At 42.4% G+C, this 17,168-nt stretch overlaps 1 protein-coding gene across 1 annotated transcript; it reads right to left on the bottom strand.

Moving 5' to 3' along the window:
* Window positions 1–3,581: 3,581 nt before the first annotated feature.
* uhmk1 (U2AF homology motif (UHM) kinase 1) lies at window positions 3,582–14,869 on the bottom strand (the record flags this gene model as incomplete). The annotated part of the gene is made up of 9 exons (XM_083939484.1): window positions 14,124–14,869; window positions 13,227–13,356; window positions 10,156–10,342; window positions 9,863–10,060; window positions 9,510–9,604; window positions 8,984–9,060; window positions 8,800–8,898; window positions 8,550–8,638; window positions 3,582–3,728 (listed from the first exon to the last, which is right to left on the bottom strand). The coding sequence occupies exons 1-9, from the start codon at window positions 14,431–14,433 to the stop codon at window positions 3,582–3,584; spliced, it is 1,332 nt and encodes a 443-aa protein (XP_083795610.1). The 5' UTR covers window positions 14,434–14,869.
* Window positions 14,870–17,168: the final 2,299 nt, after the last annotated feature.

The raw sequence follows: 17,168 nt of genomic DNA, 5'->3' as shown, positions 1-17,168 counted from the left end.
GTCCACTAGATAGAGCTCTCTGTTCAACAAAGGGTTGAAAACACACTGAATCACCATTCATTGAGTCTTTTTCTTTAGACCAAGAGCTCCATCTCGTGGACTCAACAAATACAACTAATGCTTCATGAAGCTTCATTTGGACATCACTACCAGTAGCATATTGTAGCTAATGTTGGCTTATATTAGCAAACTTAAACTGATTCAGTGTTGTGCATTATAGACCCATATTAACGTTTGACAACTTTATGACTCCTCTCCGCTTGTGCTACTGCATTTCAGCTTAATAAGGAAACAGTACTGCTAAATACAAAGCCTTAGGCAATGCTAAACCTTAGTGTAGAATTTTTAGGATTTAGTTATTAGGCAATTTAGCATTTAGCTATCACATCAGTTTAGCATATACTGTTGCTAATACCAGCATTAGCATTAATATAGCTAATATCAGCATTAGCATTATTGTAGCTCATTTCAGCATTAGAATTACTGTAGCTAATGCTAGCATTAACATAACTGTAGCTAACACCAGCATTAGCATTTCTGTAGCTAAGACCAGCATAAACATTACTATAGCTAATATCAGCATTAGCATAATGCTGATATGCTATATCATTGGCTTTAACGAGACTACAGGGGGAAATGAGCAATGGCCAGCTATATAAATGAGCTTAAATAGATGACTTCTCCATTTTCTTATCTCTGTCTGGTTGTGTTACTAGTTGAGACTATATCTGCTGGATGTGAACTATTGGGCTATCGGCACATGCAGGCGTAACACAACCTGTTGTCATAGCAGCATTTTGGTTAGTTAGCTAGCTTGAATGTCGCAGGTCACTTGTGTCGAAATCATCTAACGTTTCAGTGTGAAAGAGTGGAGTTGATGGGAACTACATACAACTGTTATCACAAAGTTGAACCCCGATAAATAGGAGGACAAAATAATTTCTGGTTCTACAACAAAAAGTACATACCACTGCAAAACTACCAAACTTGCTAACTCTTGTCGAAAATAGTCACGCCTCTTCCTGGACTCTAATACTAGGGCTGGGCGATATGGCAAAAATCTTCTCTCCTGATACAGGTCATTTCATATATTGTGTGATATACTGTATATCTAGTAATTCATTAAATAAATAATCTATATGAAATAACCACATGGCAAAGCCTGTTTTTATACTCCTGTGTGAATTAAATGCTTGACAAATGAAAAGTATTGAGTATTTTCTCATTTTATAAAGAACTTTCATGCAGAATGAACATAACCTGCAAGGATCAGAATTTAAATCACCATCAAAATTACAAAAATATTACTGTCACGCAGTTATTTTTTAAATATTGTGATATAGTATATTGTGATATCGCCAAGCTCCAAGTAAAACTGTCTCACTGCCCTGATATAACCGATAAAACATAACAAAATGATTTTGTTGGTTCCAAAAACTGTATATCACAGTATGACATTTCTGTCACATTGATTCATAAAACACAATACCTTGTCACACAACTAGCAACATTTGTTAAAACTAAAAAATTAAGTATGAATCTGAAATTTTGGGTAATTCGAAAACAGACACCTTGGTGAAACGTATTACACAGTACCACATACAAAATATGAAAGATGGTAAAAACGTTACACACGGTGGCTTTAAACTGATCCTTGCTGGCTTACTGCCTACTATTTATCTGCATTTTCTACTGTCTCAATGAGACCCGGAACAGTGATAAGCTGCTCGATACTCTGGTTCTAGACTATAATTCCAACTAGGGTTTATCCGTCCCGATACTGATACCTGGGCTTCGAGTATCGTATGATACAGATTTAACCTGATACCAGAGTTTAGACAACAAGCTGTATGCCTCACTGTGTGGAAGTAACTTGGATTATTGTTTCATGTGTAAGCCAACGTCAGGATTGACTTAAACAGTGGTTTTCAGGGCGGCCGGTGGCTCATTGGTTGAAGCAGCCGCCCCATGTAAAGAGGCTGGGGGTCCTTGGGGCAGCGGCCGCGGGTTAGATTCCAACCTGTGGCCCTTTGCTGCATGTCTCCCCCTCTCTCTCTCACCCCATTTCCTGTCTGTCCTATATAATAAAAGGCTTGAAAAACTGCCAAAAAATGATCTAAAAAAACAAAAAAACAGTGGTTTCCTAACTTTGTAAAACCAATTGTGACAAAAAATTAGATACCGTATATAGATCAATATATAGATAGATCAGCCCCATTGTCGCTGATAACCGTTCCAGCTATGTGAGCCACTATCGGCCCAATATTCAATATCAGTATTGTTGTATCTTACTTAGAACCATGACTTCAAGGTCAGATTAAAGTGAACTTGGCTAACTTTTGTTAGAAGACATTTTCAACCGCTTTTCCAACTGGAAAAAGGTTTTGGACAACACAGATTTGATTCATACTTCAGTTATTTTCTGAATGTTCAAGCCAGGAGAATCTCAAATCATTTTCAGCATGTACCCTAAAAACATTACGTACAACAACTTGTTGACATGCCATTTTTTAAGTGTCGCAGTCAAAACACAAAACTCACTGTATGTCCCCATACATGCAAGCATAGTCAACTGCCAATAAAAACATCCTCTGAGTATGTAGACCTTTGTAAATAAAAAAGCTACAAAGCATAAGGCTACAGGACAGGGCCTTTGGCCTGCTCAGGTAATGGCAGAGAGTGAGTGAGTGAGTGAAAACTATGAGCCGGTAGAGGGGTCACTCCAAACCATTTCTCCCTGAAAACTGCCTGAGGAGCCAGCAGAAGAAATCTATATGTTAGGGCTGGGTATCTTTTAAACAGTCACAACATCAGTACCCTTCAAGTAATACCTTTTTTCCTACTTCATTTGATACCCATCATGCGAATGGAAGCATTCTGAACTACAACTCTGTCAAATACACCATGCAAGTTCACCGCGCCATTGACTGTATGGGTTGTAGCTGCTGCAGTAGTGGACCAATCACGTTACATTAAATTGAACGTCTGCAGCAAAACCATACAAATAGATTGATCTGGGTACAAAAAGAAACAAATGAAGGTATCGTTTGACTAGAGAAGTTTCAATACTACTTGGTACTAGCCCTGGGTTATTTCAGTTGATACCTCAAAGGGATTGGTACTAAATACCCAGCCCTGTTGTATATCACCTTTTGCCAACCCCAAAAAGTTCAACATAACAAATAATAATATATACATAATAATATATGATATAATTATTATTCATTTAACAGGATTTGGTTAAAATACATAATACTTCCATTCATACTACTGGGAGATCAGTGTTATCTTGCTACATGTTTCTAAACACAGTAGTGCAGACTGAAGACAGCAGTGTTGCTGTACACTCCTCACACCTAAATTCAATTTACACTCTGCATGAAACACAGATTAACTGTACAAAAACACATGAATGACATGCAGAACTTTTAACTATACGTATTAATCATTTGAACTCAAACTGCAACACCCTTTGAAATGACTGAAGTTTTTTTCAAAGAAAGGAAATGACTTCTCCCCTGTAGTGGACTATGCAGTTTGCCATGCGAACAGTGCAGATGTGTAAATTGAGCTTTAGGACTTCACTGCACAGTCTGGTACAAGTAACCTCTTTTATAGGCGCTGAGAGGGTAAAAGGTAGCCACAACAAACTTCCCATCAAAGGTGCGGCCCGTCAGCAGCCTCTGAGCCTCTTTGGAGTCACTGGCGTTGGCATACTCTACAAACACCTGAGGGACACACACAGAACATGTTGATGAATTAGCAGCCGACATATTTCATTTTTTTTTACAGCCCTGTCTCCTAAAAATGACTTTCCTAATTGCATTCACAATTATGTTTGTATGTATTACATACAGTGCCTATACAAAGTCATGATACCCTTTTCAAATAGTCACTTTTTTGTTTTACAGCCTGAAATCATAATACATAAAAAAAAAAAATAAAAAAATAAATTCCAGTGTGATTTACACATTTTGCCTTACAACATTCAAGTTAAAGTTTTTTTTCAAAATTTCTGAAAACTAATAAAAAAAAGAAAAACTAGAATATCGGTGTTGGGAAAGTGATGAGTCCCTTTAGAATAACCATTATAAACATTCTCGGGTATAACCAATCACCTTCCAGATTACACACCAAGGTAATTGGCCTCCACCTGAAGTCAACTGTGATGTTTTTGATTTTACTTCAGAATAAAATCAGCTGTTCCTTGAGTCCACTCTAGCAGAGCAAGATAACACAAATAATTCACCGTGGTTGGAAAGATGCTTTCAAAAGAGCTCCGGGATAAAGTTGTGGATAGGCACAAGTTAGGAGAAGGATATAAAATAATTCAAAGGCTTTAACGATCCTTTTGAGGACCGTTCAGAGTATCGTCCAGAAGTGGAAGGCATATGGATCCACCAAGACCTCACCTAGATCGGGCCGCCCTTCCAAACTGGATGACCAAGCCAGGAAAAGATCGATCAGGGAAGCTACCAAGAGGCCCATGGTGACCTTGAAGGAGTTACAAGTCTAAATGGCAGAGGTTGGTCCATCTGTGCATGTGATGACAACAATTTCACAAGATCTACATGTATGGCAGGGTGGAGAGAAAGATGCTTCTTCTGAAAAAATGTCACACTGAGTCTCGTAAAAAAAAAAAAGATGAGATTAAAATTTAACTTTTTGGACTGAACTCCAAGAGCTATGTTTGGCAGAAACCAAACACAGCACACCACCCAAAACACACACACACACACACCCCTACAGTGAAGCCTGGTGGTGGCAGCATTATGTTGTGGGCTTGTTTCTCTTCAGCAGGGACTGGGCAGTTGGTCAGGACTGAAGGAAAAATGGATGCTGCCAAGTCCACCCAAATTCTTTAGGAAAACCTGCAGCCCTCTGTTACACACTTGAAAACGCGCAGGTGGTTCACCTTCAGCATGACAACGACCCCAAACACACCTCCATAAAAACAACCTAGTGTCTTAAGGACAGGAAGGTGAATGTCCTAGAGTGGCCTAGTCAGAACCCTGACCTGAATCCTACAGAACATCTGTGGATGGACTTGAAGAGTGGAGTCCATCAGCGCTCACCAAAAAAACAAAAAACATTTTCACTTAAATGTTGTAAGTCTAAAAGTGTAAATCACGCTGGAAAAAATATATGTTTTTATGTATTATTAGTTCAGGCTGTAAAACAAAAGAAGTGACCATTTCAAAAGGGTATCATGACTTTCTAGAGGCACTGTATTTAAATCCAAACCATCATCTTTTTCTAAACTTAACCAAGTAGTTTTGTTTCATTTCAAAACAATAAGCACACCAATGTCATTATCTAAGAAAAATGTTCGTATACTTCTTCCTTTACTTTCACTGGCTTCAAACAAGAAGATGTTCTTTATATGTTGAGACAATGTCGCTAACAAATGAAATGTGTCATTTAATATTCATTTCAAGTCTCATCTCATCTTCAACTGCTTATCCGGGGTCGGGTCGCGGGGGCAGCAGCTTTAGCAGGGGACCCCAAACTTCCCTTTCCCGGGCCACATTAACCAGCTCTAACTGGGGGATCCCGAGTAGTTTCCAGGCCAGTGTGGAGATATAATCTCTCCACCTGGTCCTGGGTCTTCCCCGAGGCCTGCTCCCAGCTGGACGTGCCTGGAACACCTCCCTAGGGAGGCGCCCAGGGGGCATCCTTACTAGATGCCAGAACCACCTCAACTGGCTCCTTTCAACGCAAAGGAGCAGCGACTCTACTCCGAGTTCCTCACGGATGGCTGAACGTCTCACCCTATTTCTAAGGGAGACTCCAGCCACCCTTCTGAGAAAACCCATTTCGGCTGCTTGTACCCGTGACCTCGGTCATGACCCAGCTTTCATGACCATAGGTGAGGGTAGGAACGAAGATTGACCGGTAGATCGAGAGCTTTGCCTTCCGGCTCAGCTGTCTTTTCGTCACAACAGTGCAGTATAGCGACTGTAACACCGCCCCCGCTGCTCCGATTCTCTGGCCAAACTCACGCTCCATCGTCCCCTCACTCGTGAACATGATCCCAAAGTACTTGAACTCCTTCACTTGGGGTAAAGACTCATTCCCTACCTGGAGTAAGCAATCCACCCGTTTCCTGCTGAGAGACTTGGCCTCAGATTTAGAGGTGCTGATCCTCATCCCAGCCATTTCACACTCGGCTGCGAACCGATCCAGTGAGTGGAGTAGACTTTGCAAGGGAGGCTGAGTAGTGTGATACCCCTGTAATTGGCACACACCCTCTGGTCCCCCTTTTTAAACAGGGTAACCACCACTCCCGTCTGCCACTCCCATAGCACTGTCCCAGACTTCCATGCAATGTTGAAGAGACGTGTCAACCAAGAAAGCCCCCCCAAACCCAAAGCTTTCAGCATTTTTGGACAAATCTCATCATTCACTGGGGCTTTGCCATTGTGGAGTTGTTTGACTACCTCAGTGACTTCCGCCAGGGATAATGACAATGATTCCCCATCAGTTAGTCAGATTAAGGAGTTCCTCAAAGTGCTACTTCCACCGCCCGATTACCTCATCTGCTGAGGTCACCAGCGTCCCGTCCTTACTGTAAACAGCTTGGACGGTTCCCCGTTTCCCCTTCCTGAGATGTCGAATGGTTTTCCAGAAGAACCTTGGTGCCGCCCGAAAGTCCTTCTCCATGACTTCTCATCTTTCACTGCTTTGCCTCTGATTACGGCAGAGGCTGCAGCCCCTCTGGCCTGTTGATACCTTGCAACTGCCTCTGGAGTCTTCTGGGATAACATATCCTGGAAGGCCTCCTTCTTCAGTCGGACAGCTTCCCTGGCCACCGGTGTCCACCACGGTGTTCGAGGTTTACCGCCCCTTGAGGCACCTAAGACCTTGAGGCCACAGCTCACCGCTGCAGCTTCAGCAATGGAAGCTTTGAACATTGCCCACTCCGGTTCAATGCCACCAACTTCCACAGGGAAGCCAGAAATGCGCCGCCGGAGGTGTGAGTTGAAGATCTCTCGGGCAGGGGCCTCCTCCAGACATTCCCAGTTCACCCGCACTACTCGTTTGGGCTTACCTGGTTTGTCCAGAATCTTCCCCCATCCTCTGACCTCACCAGATGGGGATCATTTGACAGCTCTGCCCGTCTCTTCACTCAAGTATCCAAAACATACAGCCTCAGATCAGATGATACGATCACAAAATCGATCATCGCCCTTTGGCCTAGGGTGCTCTGGTACCACGTACACTTATGAGCATCCTTATGTTCGAACATGGTGTTAGTTATAGACAATCCATGACTAGCACAGAAGTCTAATAACTGATGACCACTTGGCTTTAGATCAGGGAGGCCGTTCCTCCCAATCACGCCTCTTCAGGTGTCTCCATCATTGCCCACGTGGGCGTTGAAGTCTCCCAGCAGAACTATGGAGTCCCCTACTGGAGCCATGCAGGACTCCATTCTGGGTCTACAAGAAGGCCGAATACTCTGAACTGCTGTTCGGTGCTTATGCACAAACAACAGTCAGAGTTTTCCCCCCTACCACCTGCAGCGCTCAGCCGGGGGTTTGTGAGTATCCCCAGAACCAAGACTGGTGTGTGGAGGTAAGCCCCACCAGATCTAATTGGTAGCGCTCCACCTCCTGCACAAGCTCCGGCTCCTTCCCCGACAAAAAGGTGACATTCCACGTCCTCAGAGCCAGGCTCTGCTGCCCGTGTCTGGTCCGTCGAGGCCCCTAACCTTCACTGTCACCCGTGCAGCAGCGCACTCCACCCAAATGGTTCCTCCTGCGAGTGGTGGGCCCACAGGATGGAGAGGAGGGAGGTGCCACGTCACTTTTTCGGGCTGTGCCTGGCCTGGCTCCGTAGCTAACCCGGCCACAAGGCACTCGCCGGCGAGCCCTCCGTCTGGGCCTGGCTATAGACGGGGGCGCCGGGCTTCCTCCGGGCAGGGTCTCTCTTCCTCTTCTTCGTTTGTCCATTGAGTCTTTGTGAACCATTCTTAGTCCGGCCCCTCGCCTGAGACCACTCTGCCATGGGAGACTCTACCAGGAGCACTAGGCTCCAGACAACACAGCCCTCAGATTTACAGGGACACACAAACCTCTCCACCACGATAAGGTGATGGTTCCCGGAGAGGTCTTTTCAAATCAATTGATAATAAATAGGCATTTATATACAATCACGAGTGAATGGCTGTGGATGATCTCCAGCAGGAGACTAGAGTGCCTTGCAGCTGCACCCAGTGGACATCAGCAGTGAGTAAGGAGAGACTGTATCAGTGTAATATGGGTATATTTACTACTGAAGTATACAGGAGGAAAAATTTTAGCCGCTCTTTTCCTCATATTTTACACCTTCACCTTTACACTCTTAAAAATTATTATGTTGCATAAAGATGTACAAAAGTCTTTGGTGTGAATTCTGTACATAACACGGTGGAGGTTTTCTAGGATTAAAAATAGCTGTGAAAGAAATTATATTTCTTACTGTCTGAATTCCCTATAGCTCCTTATGTTTTTTAGTTGAATTGAGACACTTCTGAAGATTGTTGGTTTAAAGATCAACAGTCTAACCTGTCCTTTCCCTGGGTTCTCCTTGGGGATGAGCAGAGAAACCACTGAGCCATACTTCTGGCACTCCTCTTTCATGTCCTCCAGGATATCTGAGAGAAACAATGACACTTCACACTTTACACTTGGAGGACACAGGAAATCAACTCGAAATTCTCTGATGGTGTTTCTCCGGTGGCAAAACTGAGTTAAGCCAAGCCAGCACAATAAGTCATTGATAATTTGAAGAGAAAAGAAACATATGGCGTTGTACCTTCATATTCTTCTTCATTGTGCAGATGGCTGTCATCAATCAGGTTGAGCAGACGTAGCACAGGTGTGGGCAGCAGAACCAGGTCCTCAATGTGAGGAGCTGACACACAAACACATACACACACACACGTAAATATGGCACACAAGTGTTAATCTTGGAGGATGTCTAAAATATTGACACATACCGAAGGGAATACTAAAGAATGGGCTCAGCAGGGCGGTTTCAGCAGTGCATCTTTGCTTTGAGTCGTTGAGAAGCATGCTGCAGACACAAAGTAACAAAAGTTTATTGAAGCAAAATCACTACAGAGAATATTCATCTGGGGGCGGCAAGAGGGTTCCTGGTTCGAGTGGTGTATGCATGTTCTCCCCGTGTGTGCGTGGGTTTTCTCCAGGTTCTCTTTCTTCCTCCCACAGTCCAAAGCTATGCAGGTGTTAGGTTAACTGACTAAATTGCCCTTAGGTGTGAATGGCTGTCTGTTTCTGTTTGTCTCTATGTGCCCTGTGATAGACTGGCGTCCTGTCCAGGGTGGACCCCGCCTCACGTCCCCCGCCCCCCCACGACCCCAATAGGGACAAGCGGTTGAAGATGGATGGATGGATAATATTCACGTGCTTATACAAGTAAATAGGTCAATACACAGTATAGTTAAAAGCATACTGCTCATATCGAAGCAGTCTGAATTGACAGCTGTATGTGTGAGAATGTACCTTTTGATAAGGTCTCTGAGGTGATAGACAGGGATAGCAGGGCACACCACACTGTTGCTGGCAAAAAGATGGTCTACAATGGCAGCACTGTTATCCTGAAGAAGAAGAAAACAGATTCAACTTGTTACTATTTTCCTTTTGCATTTAAGGTTCTGCTCTATTAGACGATTCCTTTCTGGGAACAGTTGATTCAAAACTTGGGAGACTTCGACAAACTTCCTTTACTCATTAAATTAAGCCCTATAATACCAATTTATTCTGGTTTCTTGTGTAATTACTATGTATTTTATGTTTAATTACCTTCTTAAACATTTCTTTAAGATTATAAAATAGAAAAAAATCATGTCTCATACCTTCCACTCCTGTGAGCGAACAGTGTCTTTGAGTTTGACTCCTGAGAACATCTCCAGCAGGATGATGCCCAGGCTCCACAGGTCCACAGCTGCCGTGCAGCCCGAGTCCCCCTCCACCTCCACCCCGGCCTGAGCAAGGCTGTTCTGAAGCTCAGCCTCCGGAGCGCGATACCCGTCTGTCTGGATGTACTTGACATCCTGGAGGAGGAGAGGCATAGAGAGAGTTAGAAATACAATACTCGATTCTCTCAGCTCCTCTCATACTTCTCTTCAAATGCCCCTGACACACCCACCTGGTTTCCCTCTTTGAAACTGAGGCCAAAGTCGATTAGCTTGAAGCACTCGTCGTCAGCACTCCAGAGAATGTTGCGTGGCTTGAGGTCAGCGTGGACGTAGCCTTCTCTGTGAAGGAAGGCGAGAGCCTCCAGGATGTCTCTGGCACAGTGCTGGACAAGCCACATGGAGTGGCCCTGCTGGGGTCTGCCAAAAATACCTTACTGGTTAAACAGAAAGCTCGAGCTCCATCGATCTATGAAGGTTTTGCAGTGACTGCACTCACCATCATTTATAATATAATGTTTCCAAAAGTTTTAAGGCATTGTTTCATTTGTGATGGCCACATGAAACAAGTAACATTATGAGGCAAATACCAAAAAGTTTGGAATTTTTGGGAACCTGGTCAAATTTGTGAGTGGTGATTTAGAGAGCTCTATTGACAAAAAAGCAATACAATTTTCATAACTATGTTTTCATTATTTAAAAAAATGAAACTAAGAATTGTGTATTCTTCGCTTAAAATGAGCCCTTCATGTCTACATAGGGAGCAGGTCCATTTACATAAAGCCTGCCATGTATATACAAGGATAAAACATTGGGAGGGTCTTTTGCGTTTTCACATTACCTGCAGGCCACCGTAGTTGGTAGGTGCTAGAATGTAGTCGCCAAAAGTCAAGACAGGCATACTGCGCAGGCGTCAACATACGGAGGGTTATTTGAATCCTGCTACAATGCAACGTTGTGCATAAATGAGGCCAAACGCAGTAATAATCTTCTTCATATTCATTACATATGAAGACATGACTCACAAGTTTCCTTCTGTGACTCGTTTGGTCACTACATTCTAGCATCTACCCTCATGCTTAGAAAGGGAGGGGTGAGGGGTATTCATTTGGTTGCAATCTGCAACCTCAGCACCAGATGCCACTAAATCCTTCACACAGGTGTGTTAAAGGCCCAGCAGTTATTCTGTCAGCAGTTACATACAGTACATTCATTGGAATTAGGAACATTGTGCGAACATTATTCACATCAAGTCACACATCTTTCTATTGAAATATTTATGAACTCACAATTGCAACATGGACAACAAAGTTGCATTTTTGATTTAAAAATGTATGAAGAATAGTGGCATGGGTGTCTTGCTGTATGATGATTTACTTTTTTTTTTTAAATCAGTGGAAAGCATCAACAGAATAGATAAGCACACATTATTACTAATGGTACTGTAACTATCTTCTGCTACATTTACTGTGCTTAGGACATGCTGCTACATTTCACTGTGGTTTACTGTAACTTACTGTAACTTACTTCAGTACGAAATGCTGCTACACTCCACTGGGCCATACTGTCACTTAGTTATGTAGGAAATGCTGCATTTTTAACATTTTTAACACTTATAACTTATCGCTCCTTCTAACTTATTAGTTTGTACTTATTTAATTTCAATATGCTGCTGAACTGCACGCTGCGTATAGTTGTATATTGTATATACCTACGCTTAACCACGATGTTTGTTGCACTCTGTCACACTTAGTTCATTGCTTGATTTATCTGATGTTAGCTTTATTTTGATTTGATTTATGTTTATGCTTATTGTTACTCTGATCCTTTTCCACCTTTGTATTGAAACTGTTGCAAAATAATTTCCCTCAGGATAAATAAAGCTTCTTGAATCTTGAATCAGTTCAAAATAGGGGAACCACACCAGGCTTTTGCCATTAAGCTTTTTGTACTGTACAATACAGTGTGGCTGTACACACTCAATCAACAGTTTATTAGCTACACCTAGCTAAAATGGATGTAATCTAATACATTCATAATGCATTCTCCCTTTATGAAAACTATAATGTTGAGTTTATGACGAGAGAGCACTACACTATATACCTTTTCAACAACATCAGAACCTTCATGCAGGGAGGATTTATTACAGAACTGTTGTATCAGACTGTATTCATTTTTAGCTGTTGAACTGTCAACTGAGTGCATGTAATGTACAATATGCAGGTGCAGGTTCACAGCCCATTTGTTTTTGAGTGCCATGATCCCTGTTTTGAATAAAGCTTTGAGTAACAAATCTATTACTGACACAGTGTGTGAGCACTTCCTTTCACATTCACCATTGACTACTTTTGTATGCTTTGAAGAATTTTTTTTTGAGGGGGAAAGCTTGCTCAAAATATCAAGCTAACTTATCAGCAACTCTAATTGAAAAATAGAAGTCAGAAACCCACATCTGTACAGTAGGAGGTTTATTAGTGGTGAGGGACACGGTTAGGAAGGGGTGCTGTTTTAAGTGTGCAAATGCATCATATTAAAGGAAAACTTCTGTATGTTTAAACCTAGGTACTGTATTTCTACGTTTTTGTGGCTTATGGGTATGCAAAACGCAAAACAGGCTGCAATGTAATATGAGGTAATTGCGAACTGTCAGTGTATGTCCACTAAAAGTTCTTGCTATTGCCACCGAGTACGAGCACGAGGCCTAAGGCGGTTCTGACGTAATTTTATGTGCGCCTGTTCGGACACAGAAAAAAGAAGGACAGACCATGCGCAGACATTTAAAACAATGGTGGTGAAAGGTTCACGTTGGTGTGATGCAGAGGTGTAGTGTTTACTGCAGATTTGGTCGGATGAAAATGTTCAAAAACAGTCGACAAGACGCACAAAAACTCTGAGGTCTATGGAAAGATTTGTAAACAAAGCGACGCATCGTGATGACGTCAATCAATGCGTGTGACGTGTGACGTGTTACGGCGTGATGACTTATAGGCAGCAAGAAGCATTCGCCGAGGCCCAGGTAGTGTGAGTACAAACGGGCCAGGGCCGCAGGGGGAGAGGGAGGGGGGGACAAGTACCCTAAAGCACGGGGCATGGTACGGACGGACATTGTGAGTGCACCCTTAGTGGATGAACACTGACAGTTCGAGGCAATTACATTGCGACCCATTTCGCGGCTGCAGTGCTCCGCTCCATACTGGACCAAAGTAAAAAAATAATGTTGTAAGTTACCATTCATCACTTAGGCTAATAGCCTCTGCAACAGTCAGAGTCACACTATGAGAAACAGGGACATAACTTCACTCACCTACCATCCTGCGTTCCACTGCTAGCTCTCACCAACAGATCGGACACACTGACATCCAAGAGCTCCAGCAGAAGACAGCGGGTGGCAACACCCATGCAGCTGTGGTTGGTGAACACCCCGTACAGTGTCACTGAAAGGAGAGCAAATCTGTCGTTACAAGCAAACAATACTGTACTGCTGCATGTGTATCACGTCTTAAAAAGTAATACAACCCTCATACTTCAACACCATTTTCTACAGAATAACAACGGTTAATGTTTTTACAATTCTGTAGGTTTTATGGACCTTTTGAATGAAATGCCATTGCTAGGCAACAACCTTGGTCCTTGTTAACTTCCTGTCAGATGATGTCATTCACATTTACTGCTATAGGAAAAAAACTAGGATACATTTAGGATGTGTATGTGTTAGGTTAATTGATCACTCTAAAATTGCCTGCAGGTGTGAATGTGAGTGTGAATGGATGTCTGTCTCTGTTCGTCTCTATGTATCCTTTGAAAGACTGGTGCCAGTGTACCGCCAAGGTGTACCGCGCCTCGCGCCCGAGGTCAGCTGGGATCCGTTCCAGCCCCCGCGACCCCGACAGGGACAAGCAGTTGAAGATGAATGAATGAATGAATGTTGACATCTTTGAAAAGGCCTATAGAGCCTGTTTTGCATTGCAGAACACTGACAAAGTTGAAACCCTTCAGTGATTTACTGAAATCAGATCCTGGTTCAGTGGTTATTAGCAGACTCCAACTGTTTGTAAATGACCCTACAGAATATTCTAGCAGGTGTAGACCACAGATGACAAGCAAGTTCCTATTCAGTTGTTAGTCTTTTTAATTGAATTGGTGTTTGCTCTATGTAAAAGACACAACACATCAAGGTTCGAGTGTGAAATAATGTTGTTACCGATGTTTTTATGCCCCTGGATTTCTTCAAGCACGGACCTCTCCTTGTGATACCCGTAATCCCCTCCCTGCGTGTCGGCCTGAAACTCCTTGACAGCGGCGGTGGTGGTGGAGGCTCTGCCTGAGCTGACCCGGTACACCGAGGCAGACACTCCCTGGCCGAGCCGTGACTGCACGGTCCATATCTCGCCGAAGACCTCGAACAGCACCGGCTTCATACTCTGGTCCACGCTACCCTGCGCCGACTTGAGGCCGTCGGGGCGCGGTGCCTGTACCTTTGCGCTCTGCTCGGACGAGCCGCAGTGAGCCATTGGGCCACGGCAGACGGGAGGAAGAAGAGCCAGCTAGTAGACAGGTGGCAGCAGCTGCGGGAGCATTGCGAGCAAACCAGGGCTCTGTCAGCGCCACATACAAACCGCCAGGACGTGTCAACGACAGCCAGCGGACACTCCAGCTACACCCGTAACCTTGTCAAAAGTGAGCCCGAAGCAATACACGGGCATATTACTACTGTCTGCTTACTGAGGCTGCCCAAATGAATTCACGCTAGTCAGCTGACAAAAAGTGAGCTAACGGTAACTTTGGCTTCTCTAAATGGCGCAACCAAACAAAAACAACGTGCACGACTTGCGGGGAAATAATACCATATCACGGCGTTTGTATCGAATACAATAACTTAAAACGTGTATCAGTCCCAACTGCAGTAAAGTTTCGCCCGAGTTGTAACTCAGGTTGTTGATAACTTGATATAATTGTACTTCCGTTTCTACTTTCCTCCCCGCAGGTAGCGGTGCATCCTTACCGCAGCCCGCCTCCTACCGGTGAGGCGGGTACAGACCCGCTCATAGATACAGTCATATGTAGTTTATCGTATGTTTGCCATTTACATTTAACTTCTCTGATTTAACTTTCTGTGAACTTTATTTGACCTGTATTCTTATCTCTACATATATATTTAACTAAGAGTTTATTGTTTACTGTCTATTGTTTACCTTCTATATTTATTCAGCTAAGAGTTTATTGGTTATCCTATACTGTATTTTGTTTTTTTATACCGCCCTTTTGTTTTTGTAAGCTGCTGGAATCTCAATTTCCTTGCGGGAGTCATCCCAAAGGGATCAGAAAAAGAGAAGTCTAAGTCTTTATGTAGGATGTGCGAACTTGAATTGCGATTGAATAAAAAAACACAAACTGCTGGTTTTCTAGTTCCAAGCATTCTCATGCACTGTAAAAATGAATTTAGGTTTTTTGTTGGTTCTATGTTTATCATAGAGTGTGGTCTTTACCTAGTTTGTAAAGTGTCCTGAGATAACTTCTGTTATGATTTGGCACTATGAATAAAATTGAATTGAATTGAATTGAATTAAACTTATTTTCCCCAGTCAATCCAACTAAAAGTGTCTAAATCATTGAGCCAACTTGAAATTTTAAGTTTTTATATTGTCAACTCCTCAGTTAAATCAGAACAGTCCAGGTAACTAAGATTGCTGAGTTGACACAATTAAACAGTAGTAGCCCCTGCAAAATTGCCTTGGACATCTCACACAAGCACATCACAGACTGCCCACTGCGGAGAACGTTTCATTCAAGACTGACCGGTCGACAGAAGGAGGTAAGTAAAGTTTCTGTAAGTTAAAAAGTGCAGTATTCCATTCTATTTATGCCAAACTAGGTTTCCATATTATCTATCCCTACATTATATATATATATATATATATATATATATATATATATATATATATATATATTTATATATATATACGATCAAATGTACAACATATTACCCCTGTTAGCTCCGTGTAAGCTAATGTTATATATTAGCTAACTATCATACATGAACCTTTGCCACAAAAAACACAGGCAAATCCTACACATATAAAATCAGATATGTTTTTCATGTTCACTCGCAGTGTGCATTACCACTCTGGAAAATATTTGTTTGATCATATATCAGAATATTTAGAGGCTTTGGAGTCAGAAAAATGTCACTTTCATCTTTGAAATGTTCAACAATGACTAAGCTAACTTGAGTATAACGTTAAAAGTTAGCCTAACTTGTGTCTGTGTGTCTGTGTGTGTGTGTGTGTGTGTGTGTGTGTGTGTGTGTGTGTGTGTGTGTGTGTGTGTGTGTGTGTGTGTGTGTGTGTGTGTGTGTGTGTGTGTGTGTGTGTGTGTGTGTGTGTGTGTGTGTGTGTGTGTGTGTGTGTGTGTGTGTGTGTGTGTGTGTGTGTGTGTGAATGAGAGGCAGACGGTATTGTATTATATACACACATAATATGACATAGATAGATGATATAGAAGATAGATGATGCTTTTCACTTTCACCATTCCAGGGATTGGACCGACAACCTTCCGATCACTGACTTCTATTTGATTAAAGGTTGAATATGGAGAATGAGCAGAACACCACCATCTAGTGTCTCAAGATCGTAGTCGCAACAACAAAAAATAATTCTAGCAGTCAGTTGCCAGGTTTGTTGCAGAGTGTGTCAGTGATCAGCCTGTTCCATGTCAGTGATGAATCAAACAGGGGAACCACTAATTTGGACTAATCCATTCATTTAACAACAGTATTTAACGTTAGACAGTCTTCAGCTCTAGTCTTTCTGTGAGTGCTGTGGAATCCATCAGCTAGCTCTCAACTCTAAATGATTCTTGTTTCTGTAGCAACAACAGACAAACCTGGCAACCAGCAACGCCCAACGCTATTGGCTGCTACAATGGAAACAGAACTGACAGAAAGTCATTGTTAAACCCATCAAAATTTGTTGTAAATATTAATTTAGACTAAATATATATTTTTTATGGAAAAGCACTACTGTCATTCATTACCCCTCAAAATACCCAACGGGTGTATTATTATTATTATTTAAATATAGCTTTTAATAAAGATTCTACATATTAACACAGACAAACACAGAGTCCCATTACATAACTCTATAATATATATAGTCAGTTTTATATATATAACCGTTAACATAGATCTGTTTACTCTGCTGCTGTTAAACACACCACTATCACTTTACCATGGCATTCATTGTATTTT

Source organism: Echiichthys vipera (genome assembly GCF_963691815.1).
Source record: "Echiichthys vipera genome assembly, chromosome: 3".
Taxonomy (NCBI): Eukaryota; Metazoa; Chordata; class Actinopteri; order Perciformes; family Trachinidae; genus Echiichthys; species Echiichthys vipera.
Note: the sequence above shows the minus strand (reverse complement) of the source record. Positions and strands in the feature narration are given on the sequence as shown.